The sequence below is a fragment of the Drosophila sechellia genome, chromosome X (assembly GCF_004382195.2).
Source record: "Drosophila sechellia strain sech25 chromosome X, ASM438219v1, whole genome shotgun sequence".
NCBI classification, from domain to species: domain Eukaryota; kingdom Metazoa; phylum Arthropoda; class Insecta; order Diptera; family Drosophilidae; genus Drosophila; species Drosophila sechellia.
The window spans coordinates 4,901,895-4,925,776 of record NC_045954.1 but is presented as its reverse complement, the minus strand read 5'-3'; the positions used below and the strand labels follow the sequence as shown (position 1 = coordinate 4,925,776).

The 23,882-nt window shown below is 39.4% G+C and overlaps 2 protein-coding genes across 9 annotated transcripts in view; both read right to left on the bottom strand.

Annotated features, from left to right (window-relative positions):
- Positions 1–23,882, bottom strand: part of LOC6612435 (neurobeachin) — a 159,074-nt gene that overhangs the window by 72,908 nt on the left and 62,284 nt on the right. The window lies entirely within an intron of this gene.
- Positions 1,802–13,217, bottom strand: LOC6612439 (drebrin-like protein). 2 transcript variants are annotated; one of them, XM_002036911.2, is made up of 2 exons: positions 12,379–13,217; positions 1,802–3,403 (listed from the first exon to the last, which is right to left on the bottom strand). In XM_002036911.2, exon 2 carries the CDS (start codon positions 3,075–3,077, stop codon positions 1,821–1,823), a length of 1,257 nt encoding a protein of 418 aa, XP_002036947.1. In that variant the 5' UTR covers positions 3,078–3,403; positions 12,379–13,217; the 3' UTR covers positions 1,802–1,820. The 2 variants fall into 2 exon arrangements, with proteins under 2 accessions (XP_002036947.1, XP_032580527.1); XM_032724636.1 differs by having other exon boundaries at positions 12,473–13,217.

Genomic DNA, 23,882 nt, shown 5'->3' with positions numbered 1-23,882 from the left:
TATGATAGTAATGCTCTACAGCTCTTCCTCCTTTCTTTCCCTGCTTCCCCTTTCTCCTTCACCTATTTGATTTTTTATTTATTTATTTTTTTTTTCATTTCTCCTCCAACAATGACAGCAAAATTAGTCATTGTCCTCCGTCTTCAGCTCCCGTCATTTGCATATATGTGAGAGCGTCTGGCTGTGGCTGGGTGTATGTGTTTTGCTAGTCCTGACAATTATGTACAATTTACTTTGCATAACACTCGAAAGCAGAGGTTTAAAAGCCAGGCCGGCCAGGAATGAGGAGGAGACTGGGACGCCAGAGGACCTGGCCAAAGCCAACTAGTTAGCATATTTGTTGTTCCAGTCCCCCAAGTGGCTAAGACCCGGAGAATTCTCCCAGGATAAAAAAAGCCAGCAAAAAAGGGAAAAGCGAACAAAACGAAAAAAGCGAAGCAAGGAGAATTGCAGGGAGAAGAAGCAGAAACTGAAACTAGAAAAATTAAAGGGAAGTTAAACCAACAATCTAAACAAAAGTAAAAAGTTTCGAGAGGAGGGCCAACCACATGGAAGGGCCAGAATTTTAAACTGTGCCCCTTCTCCTTCTCTCACTCTCTCTACGAGCGACATACACAAAAATCCGAACCCATAAAGAGGAAATATGAAATAAAAACTAAATAGAATAGTATAAAATATGCAAGAATCTGTATGTTTAAGTAGTTTTGGATGTAACCTTACTAGTACTCTTTGCACACCACACGTGTGCGATTGTGTTGAGTGACTTCGCAGCTGCAAAAAGTTGGGAATTATTAGAGCCGGGCTTAACGATGCAGAGAGAGAAAAAACAGGTGACAAATTGACGGTGGCTTATGTGTGTGAGCGTGTATGTGTGTCCGAGCGAGAGTGAGAGAGAGATAAAGAGAGAGAAGTTGGAGTTGAGTTGGATTTTCGGGTGTTCGTATGTGGTGGACAATGAAGATAAAAAATCACGTGATTTACGTACAAAAAAAGTGGGCTTGGTGCAAAACTTCTTGTCCTGTTAGGTGAAAGTGGAAGAAATGTTATTGAGTTTCGAAGGAAAAAAAGAGTGCAGATTGGTGTGAAAAATATGACCAGTCCTCTGAGCAAGTTTGGCTATTGTGGTATATCATTTTTTCGATTATTTAGGGTGAGAGGCAACCTTTTTTTTATCGTGAAATATGCGGAATATAATTAGATTTAATCAATGTGAGATAGGACTAAGGTGAACAGTGCAAGCCGTAGACCAAACCAGTGGTGAAGGGTGAAGGGCATAAAGAACAGGTGAGAGAAACAGTGAATATAAGCAGGTGAGAAAACAAAAAGGCGAAAAATATAATAATGTTCGAGATATGCTGTGCGAAATATTTTTTGAAAAATTCTCATTGGCTTTTTTTTTTCTTTTTTCTTCTATTTGTTGTGTCGGTTTTGGCTTTTTGGTTTGGGTTTCCTTTTTTTTTTTTTTTTTTTGTTGTTTGACTTGGTTTCTTGTTTCTTTTCAGCTGGTTGGCTTATGGTTTTTAACTTTTTGCTAACCTTGTGTGGGGTGTTTCGCTTTGGGCAATTTTGTGATTTTGGTTGCATTTGGTTCGATTGTTGGTGAGCGGAATTTGAAAACTGATTTTGCATTTATTTCGATTTGATTTGGCTTCGATTTTTGATTTGACGATTTTCGATTCTCGATTTTGATTGATTTTGTATTTTGGTTTCGGTATACATAGATATTGATCGATTGAAGTGCAATATGGTGAAGGGCTGTACAGGTATGAGAGCTGAGATATCGAATTGAGTTTTGAGTAGTGATCTGATCTGAATCTGAATTAGAACTTTTCCGATATGCTATAGATGCGCTTAACGCTAACGCACTTGCGTCGCAGTCGCTCGCACTCGATTTCCCTGAAGTCTGCGTGAGAATTGGCGCCCAACGACGTTGCCTGTCCCGAAATGCTGAGATGGTGGTGATGATGATGATGATGCTCCTGTCCGGTGGCGATGTCGTCAATGGCGATGTGATGAATCCTGGTTAGCTGTTGTCGTGTGGCGGCACAAATATCCGGCTCACTGGTTGCTCCTCCCACGTAGGGATGCTGCTCCTCCCGATCCTCCTGCTCTTCGTTCTGCTCCTCCTCCTCCTCCTCTTCGTCGTCGTCCTCTTCTTCGGCTGGCGAATACTGTTGATCTTCGGATTCGGCAAGATCGTCCAAAGTCTCTGCCAAATACTGTATCTGCTCTTCCTCGCACTGAGGGCACTGTGGCTCTTCGATTGCTTCTCTCGCCTGATACTTTATCGGTTGGGATCTCTGATTCTGACTTATAATGGCCCTTTTAAGCTCCACAAATAGTGGTGATGAGGGTTGCAGTTGCAGTGGTGGCACCACCACAGCCGGTTGTCCCGGCTGATCGAAGAGACTGGATGGTATCTCACCGCCAGATGGTAAAGGTTGACTTGTTATAACAGACGCTGCCCCCAGGACACTATGATGATGGCCTGAACCGGCTCCAGCCTCCGGATGTATGCGATTATCCGAGTTGGTCGATGAGAACTTGGAGAGTAGCGATCTTGAGCTGACCTTGTTCTTCAGCTGCTGCTGCTGCAGATAGTAAAAGTCGCGCGGTAGGGAGTTTGTGGCATGCAACGGATCCTCCGGATCGTAGTAGCCCAAGGCGGCGGGACGAAACAGGCCAGGCGTGCTTAGCGAATGCTGTTGATTTTGATTGGACTGCGATTGGGACTGCGATTGAGATTGCGATTGCGATTGCGATTCCTGATCGTATGAATCACTTATCACGCTGGCCGTGGAGGCGGTGGGCGTGGTCGTACTGCCCAACGTCGACTGCGAACCGGCGGCAGCGGCCGCGGCGGCGGCGGCAGCGGCAAATTGAGCGCCTAGCAACGGCGTCAATCCCGCCAGGAATTGTTCCTGCTGCTGCTGCTGGCGCTGTTCGTCGAGTTCGCGGCGATAGGCTTCGATTTGATCGCTGGGCGATGGGGTATTACTGTGGATGCAGCCCTGAAAGAAATCCAATGCCTCGTACAGGATGAAACACAGGCCCAGGACGAGGAATGTCTCCATCATAAGCAGCAGCTGGTAGCCATTTAAATGTTTGCCGAGCGGAAACGGAACGAAACGGAACGGAACGGAAACGGAAACGGCTGGGCTAAGGCGAACGCAGATCGTAGCCAAACAAAACGTAACGAAACGGAACGGAAGTGAACGCGCGATACCGATTAAAATTGAGCGGAAAAACCTTTTATACTCTATTTCAATTTCGTCTCTTGGCTTTCGCTTTATTTTCAACACTTTGGCACTTCATTTTCCCTCATTTGGCTTCTCTTTTGTGTCGGTGTTTTTTCTCGGCTTTTTTTTTTCTCTTTTTATCTTGTCTAGGGGTTTATCCTTGGCTGGAAGTGAAATTGAAACCGAAGCGGTTCCTTTGTTATTCAATGCAAATTAATTTCGAATTTGCTTGTCGTTTGTTTTGTCGGTTTTCTTTCGCCTTTTGCGCACTTTTCATTTGCATAAATTAAATACCTAATTTATATATATGTATATATATATATCTCATTTTTGATTGATTTAAAGATTTTTAGGTGCTTTTGTAGTTGTATTTTAAGTAATAGACAGGCAAACGCACATACATTGACACATACACATACCAGTACATTTACGTTTATATATGTATATATACAAAATTCTTATATAGAGTATTTAATATAAATAATTATTTACAGCAGATCTGGCCGCAGCAGAAAAGCAGATAGTGGACCAAAGTTCTAGCTTCGTTTTTTATTTTTTATGTTTATTGTGCTGTGTGCGTGTGTGTGAAAAGTTTGCAATGGCATTTTTGGCATCGGTGTGAGTGTGTCGAAATTTCGAATTCATAAAAGAAACATAAAACTCGAGACCCCGAGGGAGTGTCAGCTCCATAGAACAGCTCGTAAAGCCCTCAAAAATAAATGGCGAAGAGAAACTTTTTAAACCAATGATAAGGGACGACAGTAAAAATGTTTGCAATGCTCGAAACTCTCTCTTTTAAAGCTTAGCTTTTGCCTAAAAAATCCGATGAATTATTGAAGATATCCAATGGAAACTCGTCTCACTCGACTCGACTCGACTCCGTTCGCTTCCCAATTCTCAATTCAATCGATAAGTTACCCCAAAAAAGCCAATTCAAACTGTCTGGCAACTGAATGTGCATAAATGTGAGTTATTTCATACTCAAACTCATGTCTTATTCATGGTGAAATTTGAGTTTGGAGTAAGAAGAAATATGCTTGTTTATGCATTGAACATGTTGCACTATTTGTGCAAGGATATTGTTGGGCTTTGCCCCAGATCACTCTGTGAAACTGTTTGCATTCGAGATTTTGTTGCACTTTTAATGGTCAAAACATCAAATATATTCGAATGCGTTTTATTTTGTTTGCCAGTTACCAGTTGAATGGTTTTTGGACTCCCCGCTGTCATTATTATAACGATTACTATTGGGATTGTCGGACGACTGTTATGCAATTGAAATATTTCGAAATATTTCGCATATTTGATAAGCTGACAGCCATGAAAATTGAATGGACATCAACTCCAATGTAAACAACTTCATTGGCTAACGCAAAGTGCCCGTGCCCATGCCCATGCTCATGCCCATGCCCTTTTGCGAGGTTAAAGTTTCAATTGAATCTGTTCAATATAACTTCGATGAATATTTACGGGCATTTAACTGACATCAAAGTCGTAATAACCATAAAAATCAACGAAAAGTGTACGAATAATAATCATAAAAACATTTTCGTGTGGTTTTACACTGCTACCCCTTTTTCCTTTTTTTTAGTTTTTTTTTTTTTTTTTTTTTTTGAGACCGACAGTGGGGCAATGATGCTGAAAAGGGCAAAACAGGAGTCAGGTTCGCAATCTCATCCTATTTTTTTTTTCGTTTCTAACCCCCAGTAATATACCGTGACCAATCCCCAATCCGAAAATTCCGGGCTCCCATCAAAATGCACAACGTGTCGTTATTTATGCCCAACCCCGTTCTTAAATCCTCTTTCTAACCACTTGGGCTTAACCCTTAGCATGACAAAGCGGGCTTCGGGTCCCAAATGGACCCCCAAAGCGGAGGAGGACAAAACACAGGAGAATGCATAAGCCGCGAAACGAATTGAGGCGGCCAAACAGGATATACGAAATAAAGGAGTTTATTTAAGGCATGACACAGAAAGAAATGGCTTTTAACTTTGCCAATTTTTCCTAACTCCGACCGTTAAGTTGTTAACCAACTTAAATCTTAATAAATCATTAGTTACAAAATTGAAAAGAAAAAAAAATGCAATAGAGTTATTAATAACAAATAAAACGAATTAAGCACCGTAATCTATGACAGATTTATTAACAAAAAAAAAGCTGTACAAATTAAACGCTCAACTTTGAACAGTAAAAAACTCACAGCTAATGAAATCCCGCCAATAAAATTAAGGAAGACACAGAGGAGGGATTATGCAGCAGCAACTCAAACCGAAAATTCATTCGGCTCAATTTGCTAAAAGAGAACTTTTTCGCCCGATTTGTTTTGATTTCTGATGTCGAGGCACTCTCTAATTAAATTTTTAATGTATATAAAGTATAAGAAAGATGGGAAAAAAAGGGAAAAACTTTTCCGGCTGCTGAACTGCTTGGAAAACTTCAAACAAATTCCAAGTAATTGCACATTGAAATTGACAGGGACAGCAGGATAGAGGGAGAAAGAGAGTCGAGAAGAGTGGGACGGAGACGGCTGTACAAGGGTAAGACAGAGACGAGGCACAAAAGTGCAGTCTGTGGGCCAAGTTAAGGGCACATTGTTATGCCCACGTTCAACTTTACATGGCCCATAGTCAGTGCAAAGTTAGTCGCCAGCAGCAAAAACAACAAGATGCTAAGGAGGGACGTACATAAATATATAGAAAGTGCGAGAGAGAGAGATGTCTGATGGGGAATGAGTGCTGCCTGAACGAGTGCAGCTTAAAATTGTTATCAACAATTTAATCATTGAAAACCATTAAAAAGCAAACAACAAGAAACTTTCCCTTCTCCCCGTTTTTCCGTGATTTTCCGATCAGTTTTTCCTCAGTTTTTCCCCCTTTTTTTGTTGTTGCTTTAATTGCTGTGTACAATGCAGCTGTGATTATGGTCACCAGAAGTGAGGAAGCGAGACAGCAGAAGCGCAAAAAAGAGAAAGATAGAGGGGAGAGACACGAGATCCATTAATTTCATTTCGCTATTTTTCTCAAACGTCTTTTTTTTTGCGTTTTGTTTTTTTTTTATATATATAAAATTAAATTCCACAGTTTGTGCAATTTTTCCTACGTGGCCTTTAATTAGAAAAAGAAGGAAGCGGCTGGCAGAGGGTTGCCATTACATCTGCGTCAGTCATTTGTTTTCGTCACACACGAGTTCATGTCATGGTCAACACATGCAAAGGCAACAAACAAAATGAAAATGCGGAAAAGCCGACAATTGAAGAAAGACGCACTCTAAATTCTCTAGTTGCACATTAAAAAAAAATGCAACTAATTTTTAGCTGTTCTACTACCTAAACGCTAAACTTTTCTTTAATTTGCTTTAAGCACTGAATTTCCTTTTAATTTTTGAAACTTATATCTGCAGTTTTCCAAACCTAGTGTGTGCCCCCCTTTTTTTTCCTTATTTTATATAAATTCCCTAGCAGTTGGTTGAGATTATTGTAGAGCCTGCCCCTGTGGACACTCTGCATTGAAGGTTATATATTTCAACGGCAACTGTCACGCTGCTGGAATTCAGCTACATTTTTCTTGACTGCCGTTGTTGTTGACTGTTGGAGGCACTTCATTGTATGGCCAAAAAAGGGGTGATGGGGGGCTAGTAGTCGGCAAAAGGGCTGGCAGCAAAAGTAAACCAACATAAGTGTTGCGTCATTCGTTCGTTTTATTGTTGTGTGTTGTGGAAACCGGATGCAGCAGCACATGGACCGCGGCTCGGACCTCAGCAGGTCATGTTAACTAACCTCCTTTCGGAACCCCTGAACCACCCACCCCACCAACCAACCAACCAGTTGGAGTCCTGCACCTTCTGCTGCTGCTGTAGCATCCCCTTTAGTTTTGTCCTTGCGCCGCCTGACTGCCTGTGCAACATAAATTTTTAAAACGCTTGCCACTGCGGCTTGTCAACTGCAGCAACCTTGCCCTTGTTGCTTGCCACGCCCTCGAAAGCGACCGCCGCCCCCAAAGGGGCAGCAATTGTGTGACAATTTTAAAACAATTACATACAACAAAACAAACTCAATGAGCAGCATACAAACGAACATATACATAAATCGAGCAAGCAAACGTAGAGAGAGAAACAGGGGGCACTAGTTCCAGTGGCCGAGTTAACAATTTGTGCAATCCGCATACACGAGCTGACCGCAAAAACCAACGGAAACATGAGATCATTATGCCACGCACTCCGCGGTCGACATCATGAGTACATATCCAGCATATCTCTGATGAATTGGGTTTGCCATTCGAATGGAATGCATCGAGTGTCAATTAACTCAATCAAATTAACCAGCACAGTTAAATTAACTCGGGAATGTCATTAATAAAAATCATGTCGTAACATCAAGTTGCAGCGAATAGTCAATGTTTTAAAACTGGTATATAAAGTATGTGAACTATAAAATAAATGCAGTAAGAATATACATTGCAGGGCATTACATTCTTGGCATTCTTGCATATCAAAGAGAAATGCTAAGGACATGGTCTGCATTTTAGAAAAATCACATGTGACAAGCTCAGCTGATCTTTAATCATGAGAAGACTACTCCCCGAAGAGCCACGCCGCCGAAAAACCGACCGAAAACCACTTCCATTCCAGCACTTCTTCTTCATCTCGTGCCATCTGCATATCCGTGGTGCAAACTTTTGAAGTTTGTTTTCGTTCAATTTGCTGAGCAAACAACTGAACCATTAAGAACATCTTCAGCGGCAGACGAGCGAGTTCATCTGGAAGTGGAAGTGGATAAGGATGTGGATGTAGATATGGATGTGGATGTGGAAGTAGAAGCCCGCGGCTGACGAGGATTTGCAGACTGTGGTCGGGAGTTGCAAAATAATTAACCAAAAATTAAAGCGATTGAGCTTAAAGTTCAACGAATTTCTGAATTTCTACATGCATGTTGCATTTAACCGACTCTTTTGTGTACCACATACATATTATATCCTTTTGCATTCAAATTCCTTTCCATGCTATTTTTAATATGCAAAGTATGCATATATGGATTTTATTTTATTTCCCATCGCCCCGGCACATGATGTTTGCTTTCAGTTTCGCATCGAAGAATGCCTTTTGTGAGGAGGGGCCTTGCTCGGTGGCTGCCTGACTGGCAGGTAGAGTCTGAACCGCTTGTATTCTTCGAACCTTTCTTTTTTTTTTTTTCTTTCCTTCAGATGGTCATTAAAAATATGAAATTTTATGGGGGAACATACCCACACACACTGGGCACACCACTCAATGGAACACTTAAATGAATTACAGTTTTCAGCTGGGTTTTTGCATATATTTTTTTTTTTATTTTGTTCATCGAAATCTGTTCGAATTGAATGGCTGGTTGACTGGATGGCTGGATAAAAAGAAGATGGCAGGACGAAGCAGATTGGAATATGTTTTTGCCCGATTCGTGGGCATGGGCCATAATCCCGGGGAGAGACAAACCGACATTGGACCTTGGCACTCCTCGTTTGCATTCTTCTTTTCACTGTCATTTTGCTGGAAATCTGGCCTTTTACTAGCAAAGAAGAAATCCCTTTAATTTGTATACTTTCAAATATAATTGTTTTCATCAGCCTGATTTTATCGCTGCATTCTGTTTGAATGCAAATATCTATCATATGTGCAAAAGAAGATAATATTAATGTTGTTATATAAAAGCAAAATATCGATGACATTTTTTCGAGGAAATAATAGTTGGAAGCAATCCAATTACCAATTTCCCCTTCCAATTGTCAGCACACAAACCTATCGATGATAAGCACCGGGATATTCCATTGGGTATCTGACACAAAACAACAATAATGGAATGAATTTGAACTTCCCCATGGCCACGCCCCCTTACAGTCACACACGCACACGTGCACGCACACTCACACACACACAAACACACACAGAGACACATACAAACACCATTCAATGTCAGATGGCTAGGATGTTGGCTGCATAATTTGACGGCCATTGAAAAAGTTTGCCACAAATGAAATGGCCCAAAGGAGCTGTCAAATCCGCTGCGTTATAACATTTACTATGAGTCTGCTGGGGCGTAGAAAGAAGGGGGTCACAAGGGTTATGGGTGAAAGGGCAAGCAGACAAAGCGACGAGCAAAAGTTGCACAAAAATTGACAAAACATAAATAAAATATGGCGCAAACAATAAGGAAGATTTTCGGATGGTATTTTTGGGGTTGGGGAGCAAAGGACATGTGACACAAACAGATGCCAGGTGGAAATTTTTCGGGGCACAGAGGAGTGGGTATCCAGTCACAGTAACGTTAATATCACCCGATAAGTATTGACACAAGTGGTGGAGTGGAAGAGTGCCGACAAACAAACAAACAAACAAATAAACGAAATGATGAAAGAGCGCCTGGCGGCAGGGTTGCCATCGTTATGTAAGAGCCAGCCAACTGCCAGAGTTGCCATCGTTATATATATCCAATTGCCATTTTACAATGATGACGTAATTGATTTTTAAGCAAATACAAATACACTTTGTCAGTGAAAAGAGAAAAGGGCAGAGTGGGGAAAGAAGAGCGGAATAAGAAAAGATTTCCAAATAAATAAAGCGAAACGTGCAAACATCGATGACGACGAGTGCTTGTTGAAAACCTTAGCCTAGAACCCCTCACAAAAAAAAGGGGAAAAACGGAGAGGAAAGCCTCGAGTATATCAAGTAAAAAGCAAAGAAAGAAAACGAAGCTGTGGGCTGGGGTTGCTACACCTCCAAGAGGAGCTACAAGCTCCAAGGAACGTGCCACGAATGCAGGTGAAACTCAGGTGTACGTGTGTGGGTATGGGTATATGTGTGTGTGTGTGCAGCCACTTTTGAGTGCTTGCACAACGGGCACGACTTTTCTTTATTTTCACTTGCTTCTTACATCAACGTACACACTTACTCACTCACTTGTAAAAATAAAAAAAATTAGGAAAAAACCGAAAAAGGCGAAAATCATCACATGAAAAAAATCGCCGTATGGAATTCCATTACAAAAAAAATGAATAAAAATAAGTTCTTAAACGGCTATCATTAAGTTTTTGCCTATTTAAATACTTTACTAACTCAACACTTTATTTTCAACTTCTAAAGAGTTGAAACCCATTTTTGGTAAATTTAAGCGCATTACATTAAAATTTGTCACAGTGATTCAAAAAGAGAAATCCTGACCAAATGTGTGAGTGCAATAAAGAGCGAGTGGAACTTGCCCCGTGATTCCAACTCTTTATAAAGTGTGCTACCCCAACCATAATCCAAACACCTTCCAACGAAAAGGAAGAAATTATCTGGAACGGTTCAAGGGTCAAGCCAGAGTCCCAAAAAAAGGAAAGAGAAGAAGTTTGAACTTGAGTTGGGTCATTGAGAGCTAATTTGTGCTTAAGACCTAGTCTCCAATGCTTCGCTTCAACCACATTTGCTAACATTTTTCCGACGAAATAAATGTTATCATACATTTTAGTTGTCCAGGGGTCTAATCAAACGATTAAAAGTTAATTGAATACACTTATTTATTATTGCCACGCCATTGCCAAACATGTTTGTAATTGAATATTGAACATTTAAAGCCAAAAAGCTTCAGCCAACAACTTCTGCCTTGAAGCTGTGCTCGTGCATAGCATGCTCTATATAATTCTATATATATGTATACATACATATATTTATCTAAATATATATATATATATGTATATGTACGTGAGTGTTTTGTATATGTGTATGTGCTCTGGTGCAAAAGCTTAGATTAGTCATTTGCATCTGTCACAACCAAATACCCGCAAGTCCATTGCCCCTCATTAAGGAACATAAATCCACTTTCGAAATGGACTCCATTGATTGGAGCTGCAGCGACAATAGCAACAATAACCCCACAGCAACAGGAACAGCCACAAAGCAGCAACAACAACAACAACAACATCCATCCATAAACAATTAGTCGAACAAAAGGTTTTGCAGTCTGAGGCTATTGAATGAGTTAAATTCGCTTGGGTGCTCAATCAAAATTGTTGCAGCCATAAATGGTGTTTGCCCATAGTGATGATGATTCCGGGTTAAAGTCCAAAAGCCCGCAATTGTATGGACAAGCCCGATTTAATTATGTCCACCAGTTCGGTGCAATTCGATGATGAGCCGTCTGATGTGCCGTCCCCAGTTAAATAATAATAATAATCAAAACTTAAGGCCACAAATGCATTTAGATTGAAAGGAATTTTAAGATTGAAGATAGATGTGTGAAATGACGAAATATATGCACACCAAAATGAAAAGAAATCATTCTATCAAGATCTTATAAATATAAAACTCTTAAGTTGTATAATAACTGAAGGAAATAATTGGTAGAATTAAAAGAATAATTCTACAAATTGAAGTTAACCAAACGAAGAAAAAATTGTACGTAGCACTTTCTCCGACGCAAAGAAAAATCGGAAAATCGGAAAATTACGAAAGAACGAAAAGAAGAGCCTATTTAATGAATATCTTATCGATGATGAAACTGAACATGAAGACAATGATTGCGATGATGATTTCGTTGACACACACAAATACAAATATCTGACACACACACACACACTGGTTGTTGTTGTTGCTGTTGGTGTTTATGTGCTTGTTTTTATTGCAATTGTTATCACTCTGCTTCTTGTTCATATTCCCCAATCCCATTTTCCGGACTTTTCTTTAGCTCATTTCGCTGCTTTTGCTCTTTTTTGTTTGTAATATATTTTATTGTTGTTTTTATGCTTCAGCAAACACACGCACACACACGCAAAGAAAACAACAAATAAATACACGCACACACACGCATACGTCTTTCATTTATTAGCATTTGTTTACATTTTTCTTTTTCATGTACATAAATTTTGTATCTTGATTTTTTTTGTTTCACTTAGCACACGGCAAAGAACAATAAAAAAATATTTAAAAAAATTTCAAGCGATGCGAATAAAAAATATTCATATTATTATTTTTCTAGCACCCTTTTTTGGGCGCGCGTTTTGCTCTGGTTATGTTTTTAATAATTGATATCTTCACGAATTTGTATAATGTATACATTTTGAAATTCATTCAAGTTCATTATATGTAATTACTTTTAATTTTTGATTTCCCATGTGTTGTTTGGTAAGACTACCTAATTTTATCTAACTCCTTTCGCTTCTTTTCTGCATTTGCCGCTTGTTCTAATTCGTCTTTATTTCTCTCTTTTTAATTGGTAATATTATTACTTTATTTTCGCCAAATATTTATGGTTTTTTTATTTTTGATATTTCGTTGATTTGCGTTATTTCTTCGTTATCTTTGTTGTTGTTTTTTGGTTGGGGTGTTTGTTTTTTGTTGTTTATTTGTATTTTTTCTGTTAACCGTGCTCGACGACCGCTTTACGCCCGTATAGAAAACAGACTGCGGCGGCCAGTAGCGAGATTTATCCCATGAAGATAAGTGCTGCAGACGAGCGTTCGTTTTGCCGAGCAGAAACGAGCACGCACACTAACGCACAAGTAACACTCACACACATACAAGCACGCACACACACAAACACACACGGAGAGATGGCGGGCAACATTGTGTTGTTGTGCTTTCTGTTCCATTTTCTTTTTTGCAAACAGTCAGCATCCGCCTTGTGTGCCTATATGTATGTGTGTGTTCGTATATGTATGCATGTTTGTGTGCACTAATACCAATGTCGCGAGGAAAGCCGAATGGCATTTGCATCGAAAAATCTCTTCTTCGGCATTTCATCTCTTGCTCTCGAACTCTCTATGTTTTTCCTCGCTCCTTTGCAACGCTGTGGTGAAAAAGTAAAAGCTCTGGTGTTTTGATTAGGTGAAAATCTCTGGAAAATCGCGATAGACTAAGCATTGCGATCATGTTTAGCCGGCTTAATAGCGCTTTTGCGATTTCCCGAGATATGTACAAAGTTGTTTTTGGAAAGAAAAAAAAGTTATGCCTTAAGAATTATATTATATGTAAATCATTATATCATATTAAAGTATTAAACCAATTAAATTTCTTTTTTATTTTATTTATTTATTTTGCATTCCCCAGCTAGTACTTAAGATTCAAAAGTTTAAAACCATTTAAAACAATCACGTAAGCCGAAAACAAAACAAACCCCTCGCCCTACGTTTTTCAAATTGTTCTCTTCGACCATCGCGCTCTCTTAATTCGCGCTCTTATTGGCATCAAATATGGTGTGTTCTAAATTCTCTTGTAGGAGTGTGAAAAGCTCTATCTGAAGCTACGCTTTTCGTCGATTTCCTTACATTGTCAGGAGATGAACTGCAACAGTTACAACAGTTGAGCGCAAATCGAGAAAAAGAGATTCACCTAATGATGGCAGACTAATGGGTGGTTGGGTGGTTTAATGGGTATTTCGAGTGGCAGTCATTAAGCACAAATAAGATGCTGTGCGTGCCTCTGTGTGTGTGTGTGTGTGTGTGTGTGTGTCTATCAGTAGTGTGTTGGTGTGCGTGAGGCACTGCTGGACACACAGCTAATTCGAACGAAATTAGGCAAACATTTAATGAAGCAATTAGCAAAATGCCCTTTTGCTCCGTTATATCCTTTAGTTTGCCAAACTTCCGGCACTTCCGGTGCACGAACTTACCTCAAAAAATTATACATTTCCCCAAAAAAATAAATAAACAAGACCCCCTACACATATTCATAGATTTCCCCGGGTGAAGAAACCGCATGGAACATCAAAGAGGATTTCACTTTTGCAGATCAATGTGTTCTTTTTCTGGTCAAGGAAAATTGCGTTTACTCACCTGAAAAGAAACAGAGTGGGGAAAAAAAACGTTAGATGGGTCGCAAAAAGTTTCCTTATTTTACACATATACTTTTACTGACACATATATATTTATATAAAACGTTTTACTTATATTTGCCTCATTTTTTTTCTTTGCAGACAAGACCTTTGCCCACTTACAATTCAAAAGGTGAAAAGGAGGGGAAAAGTGAGGGCAACTTTGACATGAGTAAAGTGCAAAATTCTGTTGCATACTTTTTTGGGCCTCGAGTGTTGGGAATTTGCAGCACAAAGTGTTTTGGGCAAAAAGTAAGTGAATTTCACTAGTGAAACATAATCCTTGAGGTTAAGCAGTGAGTTTTTGAAACACACTTTATTTCTCTGCATTTCTTTGGAATGATACATTCTCCTACAGAGAAACCTCTTTTTTTTACTTTTACCTCTAATGCAAAATTTAAGTTTTTAAATTTAATGAACATATGTGAGCTCCGTGTTGGATCATTATCCGCAAAAATATATAAACCGATAACAATTGAAAACTGTGGTGCAACGTAAATTGAAGCCAAATCAAAAACGATTCTGTTTTTCTTGGCATTTGCCATTGTGTTGGCAATTGTGTTGTCTGGAATTGGTCATTTTATTGGAACTTTTGTTGGCCGCATGCACACGGCACAAAACTACCTGGGAAATTGTCGGGGGTCAAAATTGGTGGGCTGATGCTGATGGGGGGTAAATCGTTACGGAAGTGGACTAAAGTTAGATTGATGATGTCTCAATAAACCCCATTAGGGGATTGCCATCGAGACCGACGACGACTGCAATATAATATCACAAATGAATTGTCCGCCTTTCTGGCATTGGGTTTGGGGCTCGAGTTCGAGTTTGAGCTAGAACTTGAGTTGGGTAGTTATATCGGGTGGTATTTTGATGATTGTGCACCTGCTGTTGGCACAATTCAATGCTCTAATTGGTAGCAAAGTGGAATAAACTATTGCCCAGGCGAAACTTTTCTCGTTTCTATTGGATCTCGGTTCTCGCTTCTCACTTCTCGGCATCTCGGCTGCTCGGCTTTTGCCACTTAGCTCCTTTTGATGTTTGCAAGGAGGACACGTTGGCCTTCACGAAAATGAATCACGAGCCAACTAACTGTAAAAATTCATTATGTTCCTTTGAGCAGCAGCAAGCAGAAGGGCAAAGGAAAAAAAACCAAAGGAAAATGCTTGGCGACAAAAAGTTTGTGTGACTGGAATTGAAATTCCGGCTGACTCTTCTGTCGGCCAGAAAATGCCTGAAGAATCCAGCTACAGATAAAGATACAAGATACAAGATACGAAGGTAGTTGGGTATTTTCATCATCATCATCATCTTGTCGACGTTCCTCAGTCAAGTGTTAAAATCGATTAAATAAACGTTTATTGCTAAATTTTCCTAACTGGCTAAGCTCAAACTTTGCTGTTAGTCCTTTTTTTCACATTAGTTGCATATTTCAGTGCCTTAATTCGCCCGCAGCGTGGCAGAGGCGGGTAAAACTTAAAAACAATTAGAAACTTTTCCCTCTCGTGCCGCCATACTATATATATATCTATCTGATATATATATTGGCAACTATCTGAGCAGGGGTATCAATCCGCTGGCTCATAATTCCCATCTACACCCCGAACTCCGGCGCATAATTGGCCCTGCGATAGCTTGAAAGTTGAAAACAAATTGAAATGCTCAAAGGTTCTGTACCGATTTGCCAAACAAATTTGTGTGGGCGTTTGCAGAAGAAGACTTGAGTTTTGGAAGGGCAAAAAGGTAAATTTGAGTTGAAACTAGTTTTCAAACGGTTCATTGGAAATGAGAAAAAAAAAACAGTTAATAATAAAGAAACATTTTGGGCTCGTAACAGTTTAATATATATTTCCCTGCAACTTTGATCTAATTTATAAGAAAAAGAGCTTGAGATTGAAAGAAGACGAATTTCAATATTATTTCAAGAAGAAATTTTTGTTTTTGGTTCTGTCCTTTTATATTTAATTTTTTGTGCCGTTTGTCGGAAGCTTGAAGTGCACTTGAAATTAATGAAAAGCATTTTCGATTGTAATTATGTATTCGTGACTGGAGGCATTTCCTTCACATCCCACCTTTCTCGATTTCCAACCCATCCACCCGACAACCCCACACTCGTTTGGCACTTCTACAATATATTTCCCTGAGTTTCCCTGTTGCTTCAGATTTTGGCTCAGCTCATTAGGCATAATTCGAGTGCTTGCTCGCTCTCTCCCCCTCTCTTTCTGCTGTTCTCTCTGTCTCTGTCTCACTCTCTCTATCTCTGTCTCTTTCGCGCCAATATCCTCAATATAATACGGATGAGTTTATGGCGGGTTTCTTGGGGGGGGTCCGCATTTAATTGACTGTAAATTTGCTGCTCTTCAAACGCTTCAACTACTCATTAAAATAAAACTCAAAGAATCCAAGAAGCTTCTGGGCAAAGGAGAGGGGAAAGCGGGGAGGGGTAAGCGCGGCTAGAGGCTGATAGATTAATTTTCAGAACCAAATTTATGGCATCTGTGTGTTTGACACAACATTTAATAAAGTCCAAGCGAAGTTTTATTCCACAAGTTTTTGTAGACTGTTTTCTGCCTTCTGTGCACCCAATCGCATATTACGCATACGCCCTGTATGCCTTTGATACTCAAGTTGTTTTGTTAATTGCACGAGCAAAAGGGGATGCCACAATTACAGGATTCTCTGCCTTTTTTTTTTAGATATGCCTTAAAAACTGCACCCACATGAGCTAGGTGCCCATTATCAGCATTTTTACGGTCCAAATCCATTTCCAGCACACACATTTCACGGGAGGATGAAGGGGAATTTGGTTGCCTTGGCTTTAGTTTTTCTCTCATTTCTTTTCTTTTTTTTTTTTGTTTTTTGTAGTTGTAGTTGTTGGCTGGGGCGAAAGAGAAATGACAGGCAGCTGTAATAACATAATGTCAAAAATAACGAAATGTCTGGGCCTTAAAAGCAAAGGTAAGCCCAGCCTTCTATCTCTGTCTTTCTGAATGTGCGTGTGTGCGCCATCTCACTTATATCTCCATTTTCAATACACCGAAAGAATAAATAGTTTAAATTGTAATTAAAATTTAAAAATATATATATTGCCTTGCAAACATTCTTAGAAAATTGCCTAGCAGATTATCTTTTAAGTGCCTACATAAAAGCTAGAGAAACGAAACAAAATATATATATATATGAAGTGTACATATATATAACTAGCAAAAGAACAAGACAAAGATGGGGAATAGAGAAGAACTAACGGCAAAACGCAACAAACAAAGAAGCGAAAGGGACGGAAGGACAGTGGGAAAGAGATAGGTAGCATTTGAGATGGCAAACAAAAGTTGCTTGGCAGTAGCATAAATAAATAGAGATAATTAGACCATAACGACAACAAACACAATACAAAAGACCCAAACTAATGCAAGAACAAAAAGCATGAGGGGGGCGTACAGAAGGGGAAAGAGACGGAAACAGGCGGCGGCGGCGGAGTGAAAGAGACAGGTCTAGTGGGACCTTCACGTGCGTCCTGCCTTTAAATTTTTTGCGGTTTTAATTGTATGGCTGCACATTTTTGCGACCACAGGAGCAGCAGAGCATCCAAAAAAGTTGACCACACAAAAACGTTGGCAAAAATAAAAGGTAGCCAACACTAAGTTGACCATAATCTAGTTTTCATGAAGCACACAGCAGCGGCAGCCGGCAGCCAAATTAGGTGAAGGATATGACAGAGACCAACAAAATGTTTGCGGCGACCGTCAGAGAGAGAGCAGTGTTGCAAAATATGTAAATAAATTGGGCGAGAAAAAAGTTTGAGTTTTTACCTTAATAATCGTGTATATACATAGGGAAAAGGAAAATTTAATGTCTGGCTGGGGAAAAAGGCCAATCTTATCTCATTTGAATTTACTTGCTCTGCTGGTTTCCTCTTGCTTGATTTCTAATTGAATTTAACCCCCTCTAAATAATTGTTAGATTATCGGTGGCCATCATTTTGCATGCTAAAGTTTTTCAAGTTGCTACATCCTAATAAGCCAAAGTAATTGGAGGTAGCAGTATTCACTTATTTTCGGTCAAAACTTTTAATTCGGTGGCCTGAAAATGAACCGAAACTGAAACCGGTGAAAAAGGATGCGAAATTCATTGTGCGGGCGCCAAAGAAATTCAACAACAAATGGGCGAAAAATAAATCGCACACCATCTCCTCTTTTCAATCCACTTACCAGCCCATTTTCCCCATTAACATGCAAATCTCAGTGGCAAAAATTAGTGAATGCTGAATTCGACGAAGGACACGAAATGTGGCTGGCATTTCAGAGCCTGCAACCGAAACTGAAACTGAATCTGAATCTGAATCTTTACACGTATATCTGTATATAGATGATTCGCTCTATCTTTCTCGCTTGCTCTATATATCCCTCTCTGTCGCTTAGTTAGTGTCTCAGTGTCGATTTGAATTGGAATGTAAAATCTGTTTATTTGCAGCGACACGTGACCGCTGCTTGCCACTCAATCAAGTTGAACTCTGAAGCGATTTCAGTTCTGTGATATTCTATAGTCGTTGTTGCCAATGCAGTGAGAGAAATTTAGTTATAAAACATAGTTGGTGCTTGAAAAAGATTATTTTTAAACTTTGTATTTAACATATATGCAAAATGTATATACACTTTCAACATTTCCTTTTCACAAGGCAAGAAAATTATCATTTTTTCATTATCTGTTTTCATTTTCTTGCGGTGAACTCGGGTTTTTCGCATTGCCAACAATCAATGGGTTAAAGTTTTCGGCACTGGCTTTTCGCATTCGGTTTCGGTCAAGTCCTATCAGCCTGGGCACCCTTCAATCAATTACCTAATCTCATTACAATTTAATAGAGCATGACTAACGCATACCATGTATTGAATTTCGGAATTGCAACATTTCTGTGGCATTCGAGAGTCTGAGACTGCAAACTGACACTAAATGAGTTGACAGATCAAACTTGAACTTTTTTGCCAAGCAATTGGATGAATTTCTACGTAATTCGATACAGACTCCAATTTTATTAAAAAAAAAAAAAAAAGGCAAATAATTAAAATGCTGTGCTGAACCAACGGCGAATCGAATAGAAATCTATAAATTTCAGATTCATTCCAAGTCACTTCAATTACACAATCACCTACACATTCTATTCATATTTTGCAATTAAATCCTCTTACAAATGTAACGTTTAGTTAGTCAATTCATCTATTCATCACTAATTAGCTCTGTTCAATCAGAATCCATAGTGTTGGCAAATCCGAATGCAAAATGCAAATAATTGAACTCAATTGATTTTGGCTTTGGTAGTTTCTATTTTTTTTTTTATTTTTATTATTTTTTTTTTTTTTTGTGTTTTCTGGCTACATAATTTTTGTATCGTTCCCTGTTGCTTTTGCTGTTTTTCATGTTTCTGTATTATTGCCCACAACTTCATTAACGTCGACTGCGATTTTGTAGTTAATTAATTGATTACGCTCAACGCTCGAATGCACCGAACCGAACACTGAAATCAGTTATAGAATTTGCTACGATTGCCAATTACAGTGTGGCAATGGCAACAACTACACAAGAGCCCAGAAAAGTACTTGAATTAGGGGAAGGCGAGGAGAAGTAGGTGAGAAGCGAGGGAAATGCCCAAAGCAATTGCTTTTTGAGGATTATTTTCTGTGTTATTTTTCGTTCATTTTAATGCCTGAGCACGTTTAAATACATATATTTTTTGTATCAATGAACAAAAGTTGAGAAACTAATTAGAACGGTAACGAATTGAGGTTTATGAAGAGGCGAATATAAGTAAAAAGGAATTTTTCGAGTCTGCAATTGAAAACAGTGCCTATCACGATGATATTTCAACCATCGGTTTCCTTGCTCCTTGCAATGCTTAATGGCTCTGTAATTCCACTATTGACCATAACTTAATAAATATGGCCCACGAGGATAACGAAGGCAGCGAAGGCCAAAAGGAAAAAAAAACAGAAACAAAAACAAAAAGGAACAACAAGGTCTTGGGTCACCGAGCCAGACAATTTACAGACCAGTTAACTTATTAGAGACCGAGCACTTGACTCCAAGACGCCGCCACTGATAGACAATATGATGGCCGAAGTCCAGGAGTGGTTTTCCTTCCCGTTTCCCAAGCTTTTCCCACCCCACCCCCTGCGGTTATAACTGTTAACTGTTAAGCGGCTGCAGAAAAGTTTTCCCTTGTAGTTTAAGTAATTTTTATGACCCCTCCCCCTCTGCTCTTGCTTTTGCTGCTCCGCACCAACATTTTGGTTTCAAGTTTTTTATCTAGAAAATCCCAAACTCTCGCAGACAACTTGCAATTGGTCAGACTTCGGCGACAATTGTCAGACATCGAGAGTCAGCAGAAATAGATAAAGCAATCTGCCACTTGAATTTGAAGTAGTCTTGCTTCAATTGTTTCAAAATGGTTTTTTTTTGTCGCAGAGTTTGCCAAACTTTTTTTTTTATGCCAAATATCGTTTTTAATTGGCGAATTGAGCTATAAATAATTAAATTACATTTACTATTGCGTTGCGTCCAGTTGCGTGTCTATAATTAGTTTATTTATTTAATGCTGTTTTGGTTTAGAACATTACTGTTACACAAACACAATTCGTTTGTGATGCTGGCTTATAATTAGTCAAAACTGAAACCAAAAGTGGCTGAAAAAGCGACGGGGAGTTCGGTTGGCAGGCTTTGGGGCATTTTGCGTAGCAGCTGACTCCAAGCAAACAAACCGCTAAAAATAAAATGAAAATGCGGCAAGACAAAAAGCAGAATGTGCGACGCATTTTGTTCTTCTCGTTTCATTGTTATTTATATTTGAGCGTATATAAATTATATGGCGAAAGGCATAAAAGAGCAGCGGCGTCAAGGCAAAAGAGGGGGTTTGTTTTAGTGAGCTGCTTCTTGGTTGTTAACCATCTTGGTTGTTAACCACACCCTCCACATGAGCGGAGGCGACACAAAGACTGAAACCAGAAGGACAACGTCTTATAATTCAAGTCGTTCCTCATCCCCCAAAGCCCCCAAAAGTAACCCCATCCACCCATCCGCCCATCCACCCACCAACAACCTCAAGCTCAACCATATTTCATGTGGCATGGTTAAGAATTTTTGTGCCTCGCGGTGCTGTAAACTACATTCAAGCAAAAAAGGGAGGAGAGTGCACTGAAAGCATATTTCTTTACCGAACTTCTTTAATTGTATTTTTTTTTTTTTTTTTGTTTTGCACACATGGGCGTGCCGGCAAAAGCTCGTCGTTTTGGGCTCTCTTACAGCTCTTTCTTTTTTCAAATGAAACTTCGAATTGTATCTAACTTTTATTTCGAGTGTAGGACGACAGCCTTCTGTTCTCGTTCAGATTGTCATTGTAGTTGATGTTAGTTGTTGCTGGGCCAAAAACAATTGTCACAGAGCACGAAATGTCGTGGCTGGAACAATCAGCATCAAAACCCGCAGCCGAAAAAGAGATGAAACAAAGCAGCTGCATCAGCTGAGCAATAAGAAGAAAATGAGAAGTCGAAGGATCCCAGCAGCAGGACAAATAAAACAAAATGGCTACCCCGAGGTCGAAGATGAATGGGCTGGCATCAACGGAATACCTGTACCCCGTGTTCCACTCTCTACAAGAAAAATGTATGTTTCTTGGTCACCGACCAGACAAAAGGACCACGCAAACAGAATGAGGAAACCAGCAGATTGTCGGAATTCTAAAAGCAAGCTGCAGAATTACAATTACCAAATGCCATCTGAACATATGTGACACTATATTATTAATCAAATGAAATGTATCCACATTCCGAATTCCGAATTTCCCATGCTGTTTTATAATATCACAATTTGTAGAATTAGCGTGCCGCTTAATTCATTGGATTATTTGAAACCTTTTTGATGAACAACAGATTTTCAACCTTAATTAAATTTCATATCAGATTTTGTTGTCGTCAATTCGCTGATGCCATTATTTTTATTTTTTTTTTTTTTGTCCGCCATTGGCCATTTATTAATTAAACAATCTTTTTCACTGGGTTAATAAACCATTTTGATTTTCATTCGTGGAATGGGAATTGATTATCAACTCTTTTGGGAAATTTAATTGAATTTATTGCTGACATTTGTTTGCAATTTCAGTATTGTTGAGATTGTTTCAATAATTCAAATTTCCTTACGCCTGACTTCAAATGCAATTAAGCGAACGATTATCAGAGGCAAATAAAATTATTATGATTGTTGTTGTCGTTGTCGTTCCTTTGTTGTCTCAACATACATACATACGAGTATATACATATATTTGGGGTTTATGGATTGTTTTTTATTGCTATTAAATCAGCTTAATGTTTTTCCTGTATTTGCCAGCGCTTCAATTAAATGTTAACACATGAGAAGATGTGTTATGTGTACGTGTTTGTCCATTTATATTGTTTTGACCCTTTTGGACGGCCGGAATTGCGCTGAATTATCAACGCTTAATAGATTTTCAAGCACGTCCAATGAAAATTTGTTTGCCTCCATCGTGTTTGTCTGCGTGTGTGTGTGTGTGTTGCCTTTGCTGTGATCCCAAATGGCCCGAAAGCCAAGTGAACCGTATAAACAATTTATAGCGTCCAGTAGCAACAACTTGCATACAACGCCAGAATCAACACACACACACAACTAGCAACAACACACGACATTGGCAATGCTCGTAAAAATGCAAAATGAAGCAGCACACAGCAACAACAACACCATCTAGAGCATGAGCAACACCAATAGTAACAACAGCACTATTAGCAGTAGCAACAGCAGTCACATCAACAACAACAACAACCACAACAACAGCAAAAGCCATACACATAGAAAAATCAATTGATTCAATGATTTATGTTCCTAGCAATAACTTGTAAAGGTGTCGAAGATAATAACATAACATCAACATCACAAATTCCTTTTCAAGCTGCACACACACATGTTAGAAGCGCAACTTTCGTTCAGTGTATCATCAACAACACCAACGTCACCCACAGCAGCAACAACAGGCAGTAAAGGGTTAAAGGGGACTAAAGGGGAGCAGGCCATAAAGGCCGGAGGAGAGGTAACACGGGGTTGGTGGCGGAGACGAGAGCAGAGGAGGCTTCATCATAAACCACTTATTTGCGCTCCAAATGCAACAACAATTTGATAAATGTATATGCACAAAGTTTTTTGCCCAACGCATTTTGCTTCACTCCTACCATTTTCCATAGTGTTTTCCCAGTTTTTCCAGCCCTCTCTAGTAGCAGTTTTTGTGTTGTTTTTCCCTCTTCTACTCTTTTTTCCTAGCCTCTGCTGCTGCTGCTGTGGCCAAAAATGCGATTAAAGTTTCAGCAGCAACATCTATGAAAAATGGCCAGCATAATTGGCAGAAATCGAGAAGCCATTGAGGGAAAATCGAAGCAATTGAAGAATTAACATTTTGGTCTCCTATAAAACCAAAAACGAAAACAAAAAAAAAGGATCAAATATACAGTGCACACAAGTGAAAAACCTCGACGGAACATTACCGCAGTGACCCAAATTTTGGGCGTGTAGACCATGGGACTGCAACACTTGCAACAGTTGCCGCAGTGTTGCACTTTTTTATGCCAAACCAGCTGCAGAAGCAACAGCAACATAAAACTGACAACAACAGAAGTGACTGGACTTGTTTTTAGGGGGCACACACAAATTGAAAACAAACCAAGAATTTTATTTATGCCTTGTCAGCGACAGCAATAAAAACAGAAACACAGAAACAGCAGCAGCAGAAACAGAAGCTGAAGCTAAAGTGCGGCACTGGCACCGGAGGACTAGGCAAAGTC